Consider the following 19,216-nt stretch of genomic DNA (forward strand, 5'->3'; position numbering starts at 1 on the left):
ACATGAGTAGGAATTAAAGTTACTCCAACTTCTACTCAAGGATCAACCCCCACTAATCTGATCACCTAAACCTCCGTCAATGCATTGAAGTTTGCTATTGAGGATTCTTTGAACTTGTGGCGCAATGCAGCACTAGCCGAGTACAAATTGATAAAAACATCAGTGTAAACTCATACTAAGTGATTGTCATACGCTAGAAAAGTAGGATACTATCCGGATCCGGCAGTCGCGCGGAAACTAGAATTCGGATCCAATCCTCTTCCACAAAACCCTGACGTATTCATGTTCGGCTCGTATCGAAAATGTGCGCAGTATATTGAAAAGATTATAACAGAAATGCCACAACTACAACGCAGCAGCAAAGACGATCTCTCTCTCCACGGGTCACAAAGCTCTATGAGCCAATATTTACGAACATCAGCAGTCGCACATGCTATGCTCAGCGTCCGAGGTGACAGTCAGTAAAAACAATCTGCACATAGGCGCGGAAAATCCGGATTCGGTGCATCTCTAATGTCTGTATGGTTGATTAATATGTTCGATTTCGGGTCAAAACAAGCGGAATACCGACCGAAAATGCTTATCATGCACTGTCCATTCAGGATTAATCCAATTATTTCGAATTCGTGCGGCGTTACCTGTTGTATAGTCAAACGCGTGTACTTCTGTTGTAGAGCAATTTTTTGGAGGTTGACGAATTGAAGGAAGATTCAATCAGTGTCATCAACGATCTCTTTCATGTCGGGAAAGGGGGCGCGAAAATACAAGTGCAACGTGTGAACATGGAAAACTTATGTAGAAAAAGCACGAAGGCGTTCCTTGAGAAAGTCGCCAAGATGCCAGAAGAAGCCAATAATTGCGAATTGAAGGTACAAATGTTGGCATGGTGACGGTTCAGTCAGGGCTGACATTTATGTCCGTCAGTTAATGGCGTTTCTTTGATGAGGCATTATTGCCTTCATAGAGTCTACGCCATGGAAGGGCCTTTACTATTCCCGACGGGCCAAATGTGAAGCAGAAAACACGTTTGCAGACAAAAACAAAAGCTAAGACTATAATCTGTGACGTGAAGTTTATTTTTAATTTCAAAGAAGTGAATTACATTGTTAATACATCCCGCCCAGTGCATTTATTAATGCTGCGCTGCGTTCCGAGTTTTTTGGGGCTTGGTAAAATAATTCCATACACGTATACCTGCTCGGATTCATCATAAACCTGTTCATGGCTGACTTCAGTAAACAGACATTTAGTGCTCCAAATCTCCTTGAAATGTCGACCTTCAACCAATTTCATTGCTTGACAAAACGTCGTTTGTGAGTGAGAATGGCTGTTAATTACGTGCACTGATTGCATTATTTTACGAATAGTATTTAGAAACGTACGGCGTAGCAGTTTATAGCACAGAATTTTTAATTGCCATTGTAACAAAGGAAAAAATAGAAGATTCAAACTTGAATAAGGAAATATGGACTTTAATGCAGTACCAATAACTTCAATTTATACGGCATACTTTGCTATATATATTTTATTTTGAATACGGATTACTCATGCGTCGTACATAGGTTACAATGACCGTACATAAATAAGCTGGACTGCAAAGTAAACAATTTCCCGAATCACTTTATACAGCTCATATAGTTTCAATCCACACATGAACATTCACATATATTTCATGGTCTAAATACGGTGGAACTTTTCACGGGCGCGCAGAGTCGCCTCACGGGCCGCATTCGGCCCGCGAGCCGCACATTGTCCATGTATGAGCTATGCAGAGGTGTTCAGTACCAAAGCACATCTGCTTTCTAGGAGTAATCAAGTATAGATTTGTCGACATGCACTATTCACTCAAATTATGTTTCGGGGCCACTTTAGCTTCTACTCACCAGCTTTCCAGTCGTAACTAGTAACTTCCAGCTCTTTTGGCTCCTTCGTCACCTATTCATTTCTTAAGAAGAATTGCGACATCCGACAAAATAGATCTTCTTCGCTAACAAATCTAAAACATCTGTTTGTTTCCACATGTACTCAATACTGGCCCTTACCTTGTATTATCCGGTGGACAGATTAACGTGTGGAATTGCTCCGACGATATACATTCACCAATGGAAATAAAGGAGCTGATGACACACACACAAGGCATTCAAGTTGGCATTTTGAACTACGGAGACATGACGGTTCGGTCACAAGCCCTGTCGGTATGCTTTCTGTGAAAGTAGTTTGAAATTGATCAATTGCGTCATGCGATGAACAGAAATATGCCACATCAGTGATTGTCTTTTAGTAATATATAACTGAGGCGATAAGTGTATCTGCTTCGACCGATGATTATTCAAGCATAATCGGCGATATGATGACTGCTGTTTTCTTTGAAGTATAGTAAAAGAAAGAGTGGACATAGCATTGAGTAGGATTTATATATTCTACCTGACTGTGTTCGTTTAATATCCGTCCCTTTTATTCCTCGCAGTGTAGTGTGAATACTCAATTTTGCGCATTATAGATATGAAATTATTCCATATTGTAATAATTCTGTAAATATCTCTTATCGAAGTCGTACATCATACATATTATCCTTGCTACATGAATTTACCTTGTCTTTCAGGGCGACTATGCCAATAACACGCCATGCCTCGTCACGGACGAGGTGCTAACGGTATCCTCGGCTTTGGTGTCTCTGGTTAAAAGCGGTGTTTGGAATGAAGTTCGAACAAGAGAATTTAACATATTTGTGGAATTCAAAACAGCTGAGGTACTGCCTTTTTGAAAAATGAGCGTTAAAATCCCTGTTTTTCGTTATAATTACATTCCCTCCTTAACCGACAAGATAGCGTAATAGTAAAGCGTCCGGCTGCTTAATCGGTAGGTCGTACGTTCCATTCCCGGACGGGTCAGACTAATGACCTGATTAGTAACACCGTTATCCGTGACTTCCCCACTTGGCGTTCATGCATTACTGGGATAGCATGGAGAGGTGGTGCAAGACTTAGAACTCCGTACACTGCTATAACTGCACCTTCCTCGTCCAGCGGCATATGCACGTCATGCTCACATGGTATGCATGTGCACAGATCGTGTGTATGTATATCATGAGTCGGTGTATAAGCCGCAAAAAACATCAAGGACATAAACAAACTACGTCCTTTCCCTTCCTCAACTCATTGCCAATCCATCAATAATTATCATCATTGGTCATAGTTTTCCTTCTGTTTGTTCATACGTTCAGGATAACCAGAAATATCCATTTTCGTTGCGAGTACAACGTAGTTTCAAGAGAGGTCGCGAGCGCGAAGCCTATGACGAAATCGTACCTTTAATGATCAGGCTCGGATGCGAAAAATTGGAATTTTCTGATATGATGTTTACGGCGCAATACATTGTCGAAGACGGAGAGAAACAAGTTGGTGTTTTTCTAAGACTAGCGATATCGATTCGTATGTTCATGATTACATTTATGAAAGGTGGATAAAATGAAGCTGTCTCAAACTTCACTACTATGCGGCTCACTAACCAACCAGTATCCACGAGTCAATTCAGGAAAGCAGTACATGGATATGTTCAGATCATTGTTTCAAGTATCCAATGCGCGTCTTATTGAGATTGGATCATTAACTTTTCAAAGGAACTGCATTGATCATAACCAGGTAACTTGTGCCAGCGTAAACAGCAAATTACCGCGAAGACTAATCTGATGGTACAAATCTCTGTTGCAGTCGGCACATGAATGGAACTATAAGGTATTGAATCTTGAATGCGAGGGATTCGGATTTTTGAACGATCTTCAATCGCTATTAAAAACACCACCGATCAAAGTCGACCGCTGCTCATTGCATCTCATTGACATATTGTCATTGCAGAAATTAGCATCAAACATTTCTCAGGTTGTAGACGTGTTCATTATGAACTGGTAAATAGTCTGGACTCTGGATCTATCATTTGTCCATAATAACAGATCGATGAATTGGATATCGATGCCGGCAGATTTTTTGAAATGGCCGATTTACACCAATTAATTCGAGGGATAAATTGGAGAAAGCTCATGCTACATCTAGATTCACTACGTATTGTCGTCGATCGAAATCAGGTGAATGCTTGATGGAATTTGAGGATTGATACGTTATCTTCATAAGTAAGAGCGATGGAGAATGTACTGCTACTTTCATATATTTCAGAAGGGCGATATTACCGTTCCGGAAATAACCGTGGACCAATTTGATGAGATATTCGTAGGTCTGCTCCCTCTTGTCAATAACAAATCAATTTTTCGCGTAGAGAGACTCATCCTAACACGAGACCTACAGGAAAAATGCAAGGAAATTGTGCAATACTTCACCGATGTCCGTGATAACACGAAAGAGTTTATATTGCAGGTGAAAGTGGTTTCTACTTACAGTAGTAAATACATATATAGCAAGGGCGGGCACCTTACCGCCCGCTAGGAGATTTAGAGCGGCCCGCAGAAAGATTCTACCCTAAAAGAAAAATTTCGACCTGAAACATGATGGGGAATTTTTTGCGTTATTGAATGAATCCAAATTTACCAACATGAGAAAGATCGTCTTGAAACTACTTGTTCAGTTCGGGTCTACATACATTCGCGAGCAAATATTTTCGATCACGAGCATTAACAAGACGAAGCTGCATCCCAATCTAACTGATGTTACGTGCAGTAGGCCTATTTACTAAGGGTTTCTACGTCCGACATGGAGCCAGAGGTGATAGAACCTGTTGACTACTTTGATCGACCACAGATGCCTCATTGACTACAACAGCGATTGAAGCACATTACGTTACTAAATTCAATAAATACTGTTTCGGTGTATGCTTTGAACCTAAAATTTACATTAAATACGATTTTCTACCTTGCATAGGTGGTAGGGTGGAGCGGGTCGACAAATCCTCTGGTCCGACTCCGATCTTGTTTTTCAATTCTCTTGTCCGGCTCCGGCCTAATATGAAAAAGTCCGGCCGGCTATCCAATTCGGCTTAGGTCCATGCTCCGCCCTACACTTCGCAGTGGTTCCGTGAATTTATAAATATGGCTACTTTATTTTCCCACTGGGTTGGCGGTTACTGCGTGTAGTTGGCTGTTAGTTTAGTTACAAAAGTCATGCTTATCAGTAAAGATTCTTGCCGTATCACAAAACTACTGATCCGGACAAAATTGGAAAAATCCGGCCGGATGTCCAATCCGGCTCCGGTCCATGCTCCGCACTAATGGGTGGTTAAATAAGCGAATAATGAATAGATTCAGGAATCTGGAGCGCCGACTACTTCATTTTCCCATATCCGGCCCGCCGACTGGAGAAGTATCCTACCCCTGACATATAGGCTACGTAGTACATTCCACTACTTAGACAACGATAGAATAAACGCTCGAATCCGACAGAAGTCGATCCCAGAATCCCTTTCAAGGTCATGCAGATTTATATTGGCTCCTCTTTACCATCCTATCCGCATGGACCTAGAACGAAAGAGCGCCGTGTTATATGTCGGTAGCTGAGAATTAATCAATTATAGAATATCGATCTGGCGGCTCGTGAATGATGCGAACTGTAAATGTATTGTATTTTTTGGATAAGATACAACAGTGGTGCTTATGGCCTTATGAGACTTTGTGCTCCACGACAATGGCACAATGCCACAATGGCAATTTCAACAGTTCAATGCATTGTTTCTTGGCGACATTTCCTGCTCTCTCTCTCTCTCTCTCTCTCTTCAATACGCATTCATTCAAATGATCTTTGCTGCTGACTGTCAAGCTCGGCTCACTGTACTTTATGGGCTTTTTAAGTCACTGCAATCGCAGTGAAGTCAGCGATGAGGAGCCCAGATAAACCTCTGACACATAGAAACTTGGTAGAGCCCACACTCGAACCAACAACCATTGGTGTCATGACGGTGTCGTTTAGCTTGGCACACTTCGCCACTCGCTTCCCAACTGTGAATGTAGAACCATACCAACGTTGCAGAAAGAACGAAAAAGTAGCGAAAATGTTTATATCTGGATTTGTGACTGGCTGTGTCCGCTTCCTTTGTCAGTTGGAAGAACTTGCAGTCGACGGCAATTTCATTGATCCGATGCAACTATGCCTGGAAAACGAATCGCGATTGTTGATCGTTTCCAATATACGATCTTGTGACGGAACTGACATCAAGTTTAAGCACGATCAGAACAATACGGTGAGAGGTGGTACATGACATTACTTTGACAGCAATAGTTTGGGCATATATAATTGGGGAAGAATTTAGCCATCTCTGAGACTCAGATGTTCAACTGCTCAGAGGTCAACTAATTACACGCGAACGATATTTATTGAAAAGGTATGTGCAATGTGCATGCTGGTTGCAATGCTATCTTAATGCCTCGCGCTTACTTATGCCAAAAACTATAGTGACGAGAGATTCTCGATTTGGGGCAGAGGCCGCACACTTAACCACTTTTCCGCACTCGAATCGACCTTCATCAAGATCAATCAACAGCGCTTATGCCAGCAGAAGGAGCGTTTGCATCGGCTATAAATTGGCCACTTGCTGCGCTCGCGGTTTGCCTGTACTCAATTGGATGTATGCAATGTAGTTTTATGCGAGTTTTTGGAATTCTCTATATGCTGACAAAAGCTCCTGAAGAGTGTCAGCTCGAAAAGCTTCGGGTTTTAAATCATTTATGATACGAATATATTATTAACATGTATATTAGGGCTGTTCAAAAATAACTTTTTTTCCTGAATCTTGATGGTTACTTGATTAAATCGTTAGGTTGCCTTAAAAAACGACGCACACCAAATTTGAATTCATTCCGACAAATATTCGCGGGTTACGTAGAGTTTGAAAATTTTGGATTTGCCCAAAAACGCAAAAAAATTTTTTTTCCAAATTTTTCTGCCAACCCCATGAAATTGTTGGGCTGTCTTCAAAAACTATGCAAAACAAATTTGACTCAATTCCAAGCCGTAGAAGCGGAGTTATTCCAGTTTTTCGGTGATAATTCTTGGATTATCCACCAATCAAGGATAATCCCAGAATTATCGAATAAAAACTGAAATAACTCCGCTTCTACGGCTTGGAATTGAGTCAAATTTGTTTTGCATAGTTTTTGAAGACAGCCCAACAATTTCATGGGGTTGGCAGAAAAATTTGGAAAAAAATTTTTTTTGCGTTTTTGGGCAAATCCAAAATTTTCAAACTCTACGTAACCCGCGAATATTTGTCGGAATGAATTCAAATTTGGTATGCGTCGTTTTTTAAGGCAACCCAACGATTTAATCAAGTAACCAGCAAGATTCAGGAAAAAAAGTTATTTTTGAATAGCCCTAATGTATATCTTAATGACGATCAACGCCGATATGGAGGCCGATAGATTTATTGCGGTGCTTCCATATCGCTTGTGAGGTATTAACCATATTAAAAATGGAAATGGCGTATTCCAAATTGCAAAGTCACATAACACATTAAAATAAAATTAGTTACAGGCATTTTAAGGCAGTGACTCGTGCCAAGGCAAGTCATTGAAAAAAAATGGTCCAAGTCTGACATGAGTCATCAACATTGGGTAATACATATTGGATATAAGGATTAATGGATATAATAGAAAAGCCTTCAGAGCCTTGTGACTAATTGGTACCCAAGAGTGCAGACTAAGGGTTAGAGATGTATTCACGACATAGACTTAATGAGGCCTCGAACTATTTATGAGTAATCTGTTCTGTTCAGTAGGGGTGTTAAACTATGATTTTTTTTTAATTGAACTGGCTACTTCATAAACTTGTTAGGTTACCTGAAAAGAACTGCACATCAATTTAGGATCAATTCCCACCTATAGTGGCACCGATATAAGTAGGATTGCATTTAAACCAATGTTTGTTTAAAACACTTCGTTCAAAACATGTCACAAAATTAGGTTTTTTCAAGTTGTATAATTATGCCATAATCGTGTAAATACTTACCATAAAACATCTTGTATGAGCCTACGGAAGAATACCACCCGATGTAGCCGACGTATACGATATAGGATGGTTGGAACCCTCGAAATAGTCGGTTCAGCAGCCATAGTACGTAGATATTTCGTCAAAGGAACTATATTTACCCTATATTTACAATTGTCAATGTAAATCCACTATGACGTCACAATTAAATATCCGTGACGTCATAGCTTTGAAAAAACACAATAGAAATCATGTTCTAAACAAGGACCTTACTTTAAACATGATTGTTTTAAAATGACTTTTATTTAAATGCAACCCATCTATAGGAGAAAAAGTTTAGGACACATTTATTTAAAAAAATTGAAAAATGTTTTCAAATTTAACCGGCTACCACATGAAGTTGTGAAATTGTCTGAAAGAAAACGATGCGAAACAAATTACCGCAATTCAAACATGATGTTCAAAATGTGCGATTTCAAATCATAGAATTTACGGTGGGCAACCTTATAGTATATAATTGAAGATTTTTCCAATTCTAAAATTTTATACTACAATAACTTTGTTTGTACTCATTGGAATCAAGCCAAATTGGTTGTGCATCGTCTTGCCGGATAACGTAACAATTTCACGGGGTAGCCAGTAAAATTTACAAAATATTATATTCATTTTTATTGAATAAATCCAAAAGATTTTTCTCTTCTAGCAATGCCTCTACTGGTTAGAATTGCACCAAAATTGGTGTGAAGCCTTTAATTAGATAACCTAAACATTTCACTGAGTCGCCGGTAAAATTTCAAAGAAAAAAGTCATTTTTGAACAATCCTACCATTCAGTGCTAATTACAAACAGCAAAAGCGACCGCGATCATTCGAGAGAACTCAAATAGATAAACTAACGCATTGATATCAATTAATCTGTCAATTGCAACTTGATGATATGTATAGCTCTACAATATACACTGACAGGGGCAGGCAACATACGGCCCGCGAAGGGATTTTGTCCGGCCGTCGGACAGTTTTCCGTCTTATATGATAATGTGACCCGCGACCCGCGACCTTAGTCTGCGTAGATTCCCCACTACTTGCTTAGTACGTCAAATTTTAGTGACTGTATATTATTATATACGTGTATATGCGCAGCGTGCGTGAGTGGAGCTTACGCGTAAGTTCGTCGAAGCGAGAAGACTTGCATTATCTGTGGCGAGATAACGTAGTGGCATAATCCACTGCTACAACACCAATGGGTAGTGGGTTCGAGTCCGACCGAGGTCAACTCCAGAATTCCTACCTAAGTGTTGGAGGGTTATCTAGGCTCCTCCTCGCCATCTCATCCGCGTAAGCGGTGTCTTACTAAAAGCCTAGAAGTGGGCCGTGCTACAAGTCGGCAGATACGGAATCAAAAACAAGGAATACCGGTCTGGTGTAAATGACCATAGTAATCGATAAACTCCATGAATACCACAAACAACAACAACTTGCATTATCGGTATTTACGATATACTCCACCGTAATGTCGTTTGTGGTAATCGTGGTGTTTGTAGACTACAATGGTCATTTACACCAGGCTGAAATTTCTTATCTTTGCTTCAGTAACCGCCGACTTGTAGCACGGCACATTTCTATGGGCTTTTGTAAGACACCGCTTATGCCAGGGGTCGCCTACCCAAAACGGGTCGCGGGCCACTTTTCAAATTTCGTAGAGGACGCGGGCATGCATTCAATATCGAGATTAATTAGGCCACGCAGTTGAACAACGACGCTATCTCGTCACCTACTCAACCTTAATGAAATGGTATCTTGATAAATTTGGGGTACCGGGCTCATTGAACACCTTGAAATCCCAATTAAGGATTGTATCGTGTGTTGATTGATCAGATAGAAGCAGACATGGCGGCGCCTGTATAACAATGCTATTCTCAAACCCACATTGTCTTCGTCATTATCGGCGAGAAATGGCATTGAAGTGACATTGCTGTCGTTAAAATACATTGATTTAATAAGAGGTATTCCTTGTATATGTGGATAAACGGGCGAGTAAGGTATCGATTCCGCAATCCGGCCCGCCAAGTACTTCATTTTCCGATATCCGGCCCGCCGACTGGAGAAGTTGCCCGCCCTGCTTTAAGAGTATATAAAGTATAGACTCTCATTCAACTATTTGTAGTTTGACACGGGCGATCGGATAATTTGTATTGAAAGCATTTATGCAATCCAGATTCAAAGCGTCGCAATCAATAATCTGAGACTGGAATCGCTGTTGGATATCGATGCTCGACTGAACCAACCGGGAGCTGCCAGACCCAATAGGGTGTTCTGCGTCGAGATTTGCTGCTTTCCGAGAAGTGGATCCCTCACAATGGATGATCAACCTGAAAGACTGAAAAACATATTAACTAACAGCAAGACGATCTGGAACGTAAGCGTATGGATTGCTATTGCATATTCGGTATTATATTTATGGGGAATGTCTGTAGCTGACTCACGGTATTGCTGCAACAGAAAACGCTTTGTGTGACTTGGGCCAATGTCGATTACGCCTCATGAAGTCTTTGTCACCGATCAAGTAGACTCGAAACCTGAACATCGGATCTCGCCGTTAAGTTTCAGCGTAATTCGATATAACTTCAGCGTTGCTTCAACAAACGTAGATGTTTAAAACAAGGCCCTAATTTAAAACATGTTTTTTTTATGTCATGACGTCACGAATGTTCGATTGTGACGTCATAGTGGATTGACATTGACAATTGAAAATATAGGATAAATATTGCTCCTTTGACGAAATATCTGTACTGTTAATGTTGAACTGGCTATTCTGAGAGTTTGCAACCATCCCATATCGATATACGTCGGCCATATCGGGTGGTAATTGTCCATAGGCTCATTCAACATGTTTTTCGGAAAGTATTTACACAATGATGGCATAATTTTACAACTTAAAAAAAACCTATTTTTTTATAGGCCCATGTTTAAAACACCGTTTGTTTCAAATGCAACCCTAGTAGATGTGCTCACGAAAAATGACAGCATCCAGTCTTAACTTCTTCTCTATACGCTATCGTTGATTCTAGAAACTATTTTCAGATATCATCTTTGCAACTTCAAGCACCTTTCGACGTCGAAGTCTTCCAAAGCTACAAACAATTTCTAGTTAGTGGCCAAATTGGAGAGATGGTACATCAAGATGGAATAAAATTCAGATCAGAGCGATGTTCTGGCGGAAAGAAAGTAAGAATAGATTTCGTGAACTTCGTGAATCCCCCTTTATGTCCAAATTCAGAACTTGATTATTACTTTAATATACTGGAAAGACATATTTATATTCAATATCAAAGCCACATCCCGTTTGCTGCAAACATTATATCAATTTAAATGCCACCGTAATCATTGGGTCGGAATTTGGAAATGATGGATGTGCAATTTCTCGCCACTATAGACTATAGGGAAGATAAAATAAAATAAATTGAAGCACGCATCTTGTTGGTGTACGGTCAATGCCGAGATAACCGGTACCGGGAATGCTAATACCTAGAATGGACACCCCCGAGAATGAACATTACTGAGAATGCAATGTAAGCAACGCTGGTATGTGGTGCATAAGGATATGTGCAGACTGAATCACGGCCTTGCCACTTTCGGTGTCGATTCCCAGAAGGTCACGCAGTAAATTAGATTCTCGGCATTGACCAGTCTCGGTGATGTCCATCCCCGGTTACGGAATTATCGGTAATGTCATTTCTCGGTAATGGTTTTCTCGATATTGGTGTAGAACCCATCTTGTTACGTCACTGTGAAGATTTCCGTGATAAGACATAACTTTACAGTAAGAATAAAACTTTCGACCACTTAATCAATGTTAACTTCCAATCTCTCGCTGTATCAATCTGACGGAAAGAAAAACAGCTATCACCAATATTATAGTGACAATTATATCGAGAACAGTACTTGAGATATCGCGCCGTCGATATTATGACCGTTGTAAATACCAAATTGGAACGCTTCCTTCACTGCTACACCTCCTTGACACGAAAAATGGCAAAATGGCAAGAGTGGGATAATGAACCTATCTTCCAGTGGAGTCTCAGACTGAGCTATTTCTGATGTCAGCAACTTTGTTGCAATGAAGCGAAAGTGTACCTGTGCTCTGGAAAACATTTGATCAGCCTAACAATAGCCTACCACTCTCTTTTGAGTTTTTCTTCGATAGTTCAGGGATTATCCTTGATCGGTGTATAATCCAAGAATTATCATCGAAAAACTCAAATAACTCCGCTTCTACGGGTTGTAATTGAGTCAAATTTGTTTTGCATCGTCTTTGAAGATAGCGCAACAATTTCATGGGGTTGACAGAAAAATTTGACCAAAATTTTTTTTTGCATCTTTGGGTAAATTCAAAATTTTGAAACTGTATGAAATCCGCGATTATTGGTTGGAATGAATTAAAATTTGGTGTGCGTCGTTTTTTAAGGCAACCTAACGATTTAATCACGTAACCATCAAGATTCAGGAAAAAAAGCTATTTTTGAACAGCCCTATTGACCATTGTTTAGTCGAAAAAAACATGAATGCCACTAACAACATAAACTCATCACCACCTATCGTTTATTTGTCGTGACACCTATTCCAGTAATTTTAAGCCCGAGGGCAGCCCGACAAATGTCCTTGCAGTTATATGAATAATCAATTTTAAAACGAACCCCTTTGATGAAGCAAGTCGCTTTATATTCATCTTTATCCATGAACCGAGAAACATTATTTCTCGAATACTAATCGAGATAACGATAGAAGTCCAAATTAATTTCGACGACCGTCAAGAATTTTGAGATGGGGTAAAAGTAAACGTCGATGTGATTTCAGCGTGAAGTATTCGCCAATATTGACCGCATCACGGTGAAAGGCTTGAAAACGTTCCTGGATGACCTAGAAGGAGATTGTTCGGAAATCATCGCAGTTCGGCAGTGTGAAATCGTAGCTATCCAGGATGATATTCGTCGACGACTTATCGGAATGACGGACAGCGATATGTACGAAGTATTGATGGTCGGTTGCATTTCAATATTTAAACCCAACAATAAGACCTAGAACTCCTAGATTTAGCACTGAATATCCAATAATGTGCTGAACATGATCCGGATTTTTGGATGAACGCGAAAACTATTCGTGCGATAATAGACAAATATCAATATAAATTACCCGTCCGGACATCTATGATGTAACACAGGGGCGGGCAACTTCTCCAGTCGGCGGGCCGGATATAGGAAAATTAAGTACTTGGCGGGCCGGATTGCTGAATCGATACATTATTCGCCCATTTATCCACACATGCAAGGAATAAATCGTATTTAATGAATGTATTTTAACGACAGCAATGTCACTTCACAGTAGTCCTTTTCGGGTGTTTGACAATGTCCTCCTTTTTGAGATTTTGTCCTCTTTTTTTCTCTAGAATTTTGGGTTGAACACAGGGCAAAATTGGACCTAGACACCATAAAATAGCACTGAACTGACGCTCAGGCGGAACTGGCGGGTATTTCGGGTGCTGAGCGAAATTTGACTTTTTTTAGTCAACCGACTGCGAAGTGAGAAAAATTGACTAATTTTTCAGGATTTTCCACCGGTATTCTAAGTTTGAAAATTTTGACAAAGTATCCTCCTCCTTTTCCGATTCCAAAATATGGTAACCCTACTTCACAACCATTTCTCGCCGATAATGACGAAGACAATGTGGATTTGTGGATTTCAGAATAGCGTTGTCATACAGACGCCACCATGTCTGGTTCTCTCTGATCAATCAACACACGGCGCAATCCTTAATTAAGATTTCAAGGCGTCCGATAAGTCCAGTACCCCAAATTTACAAAGATATCAATTCATTTGGGTTGAGTAGGTCACGAGATGGCGCCGTTGTTCAACTGCGTGGCCTAATTAATCTCGATATTGAATTCATGCGGCCTGCGTCCTCTACGAAATTTGAATAGTCACCCGCGATCCGTTATGAGTTGGCAACCACTGGCATAAGCGGTGTCTTACAAAAGCCTAGAAGTGTGCCGTGCTACATGTCGGAAATTACGGAATCAAAAATAAGAAATATCAGACTGTTGTAAATGACCATTGTAGTCGACAAACACCATGATTACCACAAACGACATTGGGGTTGAGTACATCGTAAATGCCGATAATGCAAGTCTTCTTGCTTCGACGCACTTACGCGTAAGCTCCACTCCGGCATATTATAATAACATACAGTCACCAAAATTGGACCTAGTAAGCAAGTAGCGGGGAATCGTAGCACACTGCGACCGAGGGCCACATTATCATGTAAGACGGAAAACGGTCCTCGGGCCGGACAAAATCCCTTCGCGGGCCGTATTTTGCCCGCCCCTGATGTAACACAACATCAACTATCTTGACATAAAGTTATTTGCCGTGACACGGGGTAACGGAATGCGTGAGAAATGACCTATAACTTATTCATTAGGTAAATTGATGGCGAATATTCATCAATTTAATCACAAGGTGCTCGAAGTAGTTAGCGTTGCTAGTCAATTAGAAAAAGCAAATATTAAAATGAGAGCTTCGAAGATCGAAGTGCAAAAATGGTTTAATATGAACAGAAGTTGAACATGGGACCGTCGACCCTAAGAAACACACGAATACAATTTTCGATCAAGTCGTTGATCGTCTTCGCCCACGTATATAGACTTACCGGGAAGCTAGTTACTATTCCTGACGCACAGCGCGAAGATTTGCGTTTCCGCCCGAAGTGCGGCAGCGCAACTGAACTCGGACACGACGATGTGAGTCCCGGTGTCAGTTACCTGTTCTAGTTGAGGAGCATAAACCCTGCCCAGTGCTCTGAATGTCTAATAGTTAAGAAATCTAACCCAGCACGGACAAATGGCGGGAGCATACTGGTAGCACTACGCAATAATCGGTACCCAAGAAGTAGCTTTTGCTTTCAAAAATTATTGTAACCGTTCGTATTGAAAGTATTCAACCCTTTTGATGGGGGGGGGGTCACTTTCTGCAAAACTGACCATCACTTTTCAAATTCATACCGTGACCTCACCAAGACTTGAATCTGAGATGTTTCAATTTAAAACTTGGCTAGGTATAGCCTTCTACCGTTTCCGCCCTCGTTAGACACCCCATGACATGTCTAGGATTTTTGTAAGACCAAATAAACAGACTTTTTTTTCTAAAAAATCTCTTTGTCTCTAACATTTTTCAAGACTGACCCCCAGGATAGCGTCAGAGAGCCAGAAATGATGCCGCAGTGCGTAACCACCATTGCCTGGTTTCGAACAAGCAGTCAACCATGGCCGTAAACCGCGCGGCTCGCCTGATATCGAAAAATCTAAAATACATGGAACATTTACATATGGGCGTGGTCAGTGAATGATCATAATGGCCAAGTTTAAGATCAATACCGAATCGGACCCCTACCGCCCAATTAATGGCATGAAACAACGCGGTATACTTTCCCTTATCATATCCAACCATTTGCAGGCCTAGTAAACCAGTTTATGACTCAAATTCCGTCACGAACTTGGACTTGAACTTGACTATGTTCTTGAAAATCATTGAAGCGTGACCACACTTAACAAACCTGCTCAGAAAAATCCCCAGAACAAGGTTTGATGTTCGAAACGTTGAAAAATTACATAATACCGTAAAAGTCTACCTTTGATGTTCTGGCAGAATTTCTGACGGTATTTCCCACTCGGAAAATATCTGGAAATTTCAAGTGATGCGTATTTTCGGCCGAACTCCACATGTAAGATCATCGGTAGTCGAAAACTGTATAGCCTTATACCTTCAAATTTGGTATCATATAAATCAGAAGATAGCTGGCTTTCCATAAATACCAAAAGTAGCCCGCGACGGCATATATCTTTGGAGATATTGAGAGATGAACTTGAACTTTGGTCGCCAGTGATCCCCCTCCATTAAAACGGTTAAGTAAGTAGTTTTAAAAAGTAGATTTGATACGGGAGTTGCTTGCCTTCAACAGTGTTAATCGGACATGGCTACTTTGGATTGTGCAGGTAATGCATCGTCTTTGAATACTCCAGAATCTTAAGATTTCCTTGTTACAGAAATATTTATGGCTGATATGTAACGAGTATATGACAGACCTTGTGCGGAATGCAGACCTTATATAGCAGGGGTGTCAAACATACGGCCTGTGGGCCGCATCCGGTCCTCCAGACGATTTCATCCGGCCCGCGAAGTAATTCTGGGTAGATTGAAAAGTTCTTGTATTATCCAGCACATTGGTAACAAATGTTGAGATTTTTTGCGGGAAATATTTTCATTAAATATTAGCTCAAGACAGCAAATGCCGAGCATGTTCATTGTTCAATTGTTCATAGGGCACATTATAACTACCCGACTACGGCGTCGTGCTTTCAATCTCTCTGATTCGAACAGGCCAACAGTAAACACTGAGTTCCGAGTTTTATGGAAAAAATTGACCAAACTGTGCGCGGAGACTTTGTCTGCAGTACGCGCACTAGCGTAGCTTAGAGGAAGCATTGCAAATGGGATAACATTTCGGAATCAGTTGACTGATCCGGCCCGAGGGCGATTTGAAGGCTTGAATCCGGCCCGCGACGCAATTTGAATTTGACACCCATGCTATATAGTAAGTCTATGCTTGGGGCAAGACTTAAGCATGCGTGCGACGTCTATTTCCAACAAGAATAACTACGTTGGAACGTGTATTCCACCTGAAATATTCATGTGTGTGTATTCAAGAACGCAGCTATGGAAGCAATACGGAAGAAGACGAAAGAGCAAATCGACATGCTGGAAAGTATTACACAGCGATACAAGGTTAGAAACTGAAGCAACCAAAACTAATGTATTTGGTATTAGAATAAACAAATAAATATAATGGGCATAGAGGTGGCATATCGCTAAATACTACTTTATAGGAATCTGCTAGATATTTTAGATATCGTGTCATATTAACCCGAAACCCAATCCTTCTGTTCCCTTCCATCTGAAACACCAACAATTGCGCAATCATGAATGCAGGATCTTCGAATAGAAACAATGACAGTTACCGGGTCCGGAGAAGATATTGAAGCAGTCGCAAGAGATGTAATCACTGGAAATGAAAAATCCAACTACTTGTTAAAGGTACAGCGTGCTAATTCCAATATATGTGATTCGCAGTGTTAGCAGTGATAGTTAACTTTTCCCCCAAGCGCCTCTTTTCAAAAGTTGCCTAGGGGTGGCGCACCCCACATTTTAGGGAGTGTAGTAAAATAACGAATAACAGGTCGAAGTCCGGTCGGTATTTTCGTGTTGAAACTTTACTATTTGAATATAGCGCGCTTAAATCGCGCACAAGAACCAATCAATTATTTAACGATTAAATAATTGTATTTGCTATATTCGGGATCGAATCAACATTAATAAAACAACCACCGGGTAACGCCTCAAACCATCTGGTCCAAGCTATGGTTGGGACTTCGGGATTACATTTGAAATCTAGGGATCGGGATATCCCGGGATTTTCGCTTCTCAATTCCGGGATTTCCCCGGGATTAGAAAAGTAGTAGAATACACATACAAGCTACACCAGCGGTCGGGAACCTATGGCTCGCGAGCCATAAATCGCTCTTTTGGGGTTAAGATATGGCTCTTTGACACATTTTCAATTTCGAATTTGATATACCCGGCATCGCGCGCTGCGTAATCTTGGATTGCACCATACGTTGGTTGATCAAGTCTAGAGGATAGCATACATAGAGACAATCTAGTTTTCAAATACACATTGTCTTCCTGATCTACACCGAGAAATGAACTGCTGCCTTGGCAGCGACATTCCAATTACAAGTTCAAATTACAAACAACGCTTCGCTATCCACGTCCAAATTGCTAAGTAGCTTTCTAGTACTACCGTCAAAATGTAGGCATATAGTGCAACGTTTATGTTACCGCCGAATTGAGAAGTCCATCAATATTTAGATTTTCGGAATCAGTGCTATAGTTATATTAGATTTAATATCAACTATTATAAATTCTGAGCTAATTACGACGACTTGCGCTATCACAGGATGATTAGCAGCCTACGAGTTTTCACAGAGAAAATATAGCGGCCACGACGAATCCCATGTAGTGAGTTCGAATTAGTACTATCATGACGTCACGAATTTCCAATTATGACGTAACAATTGATTGACATGTATGGCTCTTTGGTAGTTGAAATGGAAAATATGGGTCTAACATGGCTCTTCAGACCAAAAAGGTTCACGACCACTGAGCTACACAAACAACATTTAGTCCTTGTAATAATGAAGTAAAAACATAAGAGCATTAAGAGTATAATCGTTTAGACCAGGGGTCTCAAACTCAAATTTTCTCGCTGGCCAATGTCGTAGTATCTCAGGACGCGGTGGCCGTATCATCAAATAGGGGTATAATATGTATAACCCAAGTAAGCCTTATATGACGGACCTTGCAGACTGGAATTCCATACACATTGTGAAAATGTGATTCGCTATTGTAATATTCATGAATCTCTTATTAAAAATATTGCTGTGCTTGGCATAATTTGACGAAATAACGAGTTATTATCAGTTAGACACCATGCGAGACGACAAATGCACCATGTCATCCTAGAAGCTGTCGCGTTATATGTCGCGGTATAATTTGCCAGCTAGCGGACATTTGAAGTGAGATAGCGATTCAGGTTTTCGGACCGGTTTTAGAGTGAATTTTAAGTTCTCAAATCCGAAATAAGAAATTTTCGTGTTGAATATTGTCGAATACTTGAAAAAAATTGTCGACGAGGGCCGCAAAAATGTTGTCGTGGGCCGCGTGCTTGAGATCACTGTTTTAGACAATCAGCCGAGTTTGTGACACTGCTTTATCACAAAGATACGAGATATGGCGCTAGGTAAGCCTTGTAGATGCTGTTCACAAACCCTGGTATTTCATTGGGATCAATCCCGGGATCGGGATTGCTTCAATCCCCGGGATCACGGGATCGGGTTTTCACGGGGTCACAACGCTAGTCCAAGCATGATATACACATCCCGAATTCACCTTCGCGATTGGCAATACGTTATGTAATTGTCTTGGGTTTTGTTCTTAGCAATGATGATGTGTAGACATCTTTGGTCGTTCACATTGAATTTAGTACTATACCAAGTTATCAACTTTAACATGAATGTATTCCAAACAAACCAACCCACCCATTATCATCTCTAGTATCTACCACAGTACCATCGTCACGGCAGGATGAAGAAATATTCTGACTATTTAATTTTGCCGCTCTCAAAT

At 40.6% G+C, this 19,216-nt stretch overlaps 1 protein-coding gene across 4 annotated transcripts in view; it reads left to right on the forward strand.

The window, feature by feature from the left end:
* The window catches only part of LOC145433649 (uncharacterized), a 96,710-nt gene that overhangs the window by 32,510 nt on the left and 44,984 nt on the right, over nucleotides 1–19,216 (forward strand). For 3 of the 4 annotated variants that reach the window (XM_080310816.1, XM_080310806.1, XM_080310824.1), the window contains exons 7-20: nucleotides 675–869; nucleotides 2,064–2,195; nucleotides 2,603–2,749; nucleotides 3,224–3,397; nucleotides 3,459–3,641; nucleotides 3,711–3,878; nucleotides 3,950–4,081; nucleotides 4,170–4,367; nucleotides 6,040–6,180; nucleotides 10,137–10,337; nucleotides 11,003–11,146; nucleotides 12,776–12,958; nucleotides 16,679–16,756; nucleotides 16,961–17,065. In XM_080310816.1, coding sequence (XP_080166942.1) covers nucleotides 675–869; nucleotides 2,064–2,195; nucleotides 2,603–2,749; nucleotides 3,224–3,397; nucleotides 3,459–3,641; nucleotides 3,711–3,878; nucleotides 3,950–4,081; nucleotides 4,170–4,367; nucleotides 6,040–6,180; nucleotides 10,137–10,337; nucleotides 11,003–11,146; nucleotides 12,776–12,958; nucleotides 16,679–16,756; nucleotides 16,961–17,065 — 2,181 coding nt within the window. The remainder of the gene's footprint in view (nucleotides 1–674; nucleotides 870–2,063; nucleotides 2,196–2,602; nucleotides 2,750–3,223; nucleotides 3,398–3,458; nucleotides 3,642–3,710; nucleotides 3,879–3,949; nucleotides 4,082–4,169; nucleotides 4,368–6,039; nucleotides 6,181–10,136; nucleotides 10,338–11,002; nucleotides 11,147–12,775; nucleotides 12,959–16,678; nucleotides 16,757–16,960; nucleotides 17,066–19,216) is intronic. The other variant, XM_080310832.1, reaches the window with a different exon arrangement.

The sequence above is a fragment of the Botryllus schlosseri genome, chromosome 1 (genome assembly GCF_051294905.1).
Source record: "Botryllus schlosseri isolate E-star chromosome 1, Bs_hap1, whole genome shotgun sequence".
NCBI classification, from domain to species: Eukaryota; Metazoa; Chordata; class Ascidiacea; order Stolidobranchia; family Styelidae; genus Botryllus; species Botryllus schlosseri.